Source organism: Cryptotermes secundus, unplaced genomic scaffold, assembly GCF_002891405.2.
Source record: "Cryptotermes secundus unplaced genomic scaffold, Csec_1.0 scaffold209, whole genome shotgun sequence".
In the NCBI taxonomy this organism is placed as follows: Eukaryota; Metazoa; Arthropoda; class Insecta; order Blattodea; family Kalotermitidae; genus Cryptotermes; species Cryptotermes secundus.
The window spans coordinates 66645-68977 of NW_019727789.1; the positions used below are offsets into that span (position 1 = coordinate 66645).

The window sequence follows — 2333 nt, forward strand, 5'->3', positions numbered from 1 at the left end:
TAGTTCTGTGACATGTTCTATATCCTTTTTTGGATTTCTTGAACAAATATAAATACAATACAATACAATACAATACTAAATATACTGTGTAACGTCAAGTTTATATACGGACTCTGAACCTGATCTAATTTTATTAGAGTCTTTGTCTGATACCAGCTATTAAAGAAAGCATCTTTACCTCGGAAAATCTCTATCCGCCATGTTACACTTATAACCTTAATTACAAACTCTAAAGAGTCAGTTTAAATTCTTTTATATTACTACAGCATCTTGATTGAATTAATGGTTATGTTAACAATAAAAAATTTTAAAGGACCTAAACGACGACATCGATTTGTTTAAACACAAATATATTAATCTTAAAGTAACGATAACATAATAAACATAAACAAAACATTCCACTACGCAGCTCCACCACCTTGTATCCTAGCAGGTTGACCAACACAGTACAGTACTGAAATATCGCTACTTTGACAACTGTTTAAAATTTTCATTCCCGTCGTAGAAGGTTGCTTTAATATACTGTTTCTTACAATATTTACAATAGCAAATATATTACACGGAAAACGTTGAACACTGTTTCATACCCTCTGAAAAATATGCACCGTAAGTCTCCATTCTCACATTTACTGACCAGTTACCATCACCGATATTAAGGAATTGCCCTTCACCTTCATGAACATTTTTTATACTCTCACCACAGAGTTAATCACATACATAATTGTAAAAGTAAAGCTATCCCTGTACCAGGCCGTGAAGGCCCGTAGGGTTGTGAGACGTTGAGGGTCCCACACTATCTAGACGATCTAGACAATCGGCTCAAAGATGGCGGTAAGGTTGTCAGCCTTACACGCCGGTCACGCCTTACTCCCCAGGAAAATTAATTCATTCCTGGTACTCATTTTTGTCAGAGGCTGAGTAAACCCCAGGGCCTAGTGCGGCAGGAAGGATTAGGTCAACCAACAAAAATCTGATGACCTGTATAATGAATATTTCTTATTCCTTACATGAACAATACAAACATGGTATGATTGTTTGTTAACAAAATGCAAATGTATTCTGCCATCAGTAACACAACCAGGGAAGAACACATACTAGTAATCTAGACATACACATACTGGAAACAGTATATTGTTTCCCACATAAGATCATTCTTAATGCCTTCTCTACATTATTTGTGTGTAATGAACCTTCGGGTTCCATAAAATGCTGGGAAATTCTTGAGTAGCCACAGAATTGGTGGCTCCTCCAGAAGGGTTCAGCTCCACGAGTAAGTAAGTAAATAAGCATACGAATGGGCAGAATGGGTAAAGGACAAAACATTGCATCACCGTTGGAAGTGGTTTTACATACCAATCAGCAGCCGAGCCATAGCTCAAGTGGTTAGTCGCTGGCTTCCCATCGCGGCAGCCCGGGTTCAATCCCGGGTCTGGTCAAGTGGGATTTGTGGTGGACAAAGTAGCGCTGGGGCAGGTTCTCAGAGTACTTTGGTTTCCCCTGCCAATCTTCATTCCACCAGAAGTGGCCGCAGTACAAGGGACTTAGTCCCACCCCACTAGCAATAAGAAAATATAATAATAATACATACCTTTCAACTCTTGAGAAGCTCCATGGTTTCCTAAGAGTTCCTTCTCACACATGCTAGTTCCCAGACATTTAATACTTTGTTTCTTTTTAAAGCTGGTTATTTAATAATTGTCAGTATCCAGACCATATAGTGTCAAATATATTTCAATTAATGAACATGGAGCCGTTGGAGGAATGAGGAATTAGCAGGGAAAACCAAAGTATTTGGAGAAAACCTGCCCCAGTGCCACTGTATCTACATTTTATGGTAGTCTCCTTAAGGTGCAATACTGCTTGAAAGTGATGTCTCTTAGTGTAACAGAACAAAACTGTCAACTATGACAGCAGTAACAGCTTAGGTTGCAGTCTTCTGGTTGGACACCAAAGTCTTGTAGGTAATCAGGAGCAAGAAAATGAAGCCAGGATCTCTATGGATGAAACAGAAGTGTCGAATTTGTCTGTACAAAATACATAACAAGATTGGACAATCAGCAAAAATCTAGTTAAATTGAGTTAACCGTATTTTGGTACAACGTAGTAGAATGACAATGATCTTTTTGCTGATCCACACAATGTTCTGATGTCTTAATACATTATTTTTGGTTATGGACTCTGGAAATGAAGGGGGGAGGGGTTCATTTTCAAATAAAAAAAGTTTCAATTTAAAATAATTTTAATAGCCTAATGATAAAAAATTCTTGACTTTTTTTCATAACTACCTTTCTTCTCTGAAGCACTTCAGATGCCCCACATTTCAAAAAATCACA

At 37.7% G+C, this 2333-nt stretch overlaps 1 protein-coding gene across 2 annotated transcripts in view; it reads right to left on the bottom strand.

Annotated features, from left to right (window-relative positions):
* The window catches only part of LOC111864978 (set1/Ash2 histone methyltransferase complex subunit ASH2), a 30047-nt gene extending 29628 nt beyond the window's left edge, over nt 1-419 (bottom strand). For both annotated transcript variants that reach the window (XR_002842878.2, XM_023852638.2), the window contains exon 1: nt 179-419. Coding sequence is in view for 1 of the 2 variants with exons in the window: in XM_023852638.2 (XP_023708406.1) it covers nt 179-201 (23 nt within the window). In the remaining variant the exon portion in view is untranslated. The remainder of the gene's footprint in view (nt 1-178) is intronic.
* Nucleotides 420-2333: the final 1914 nt, after the last annotated feature.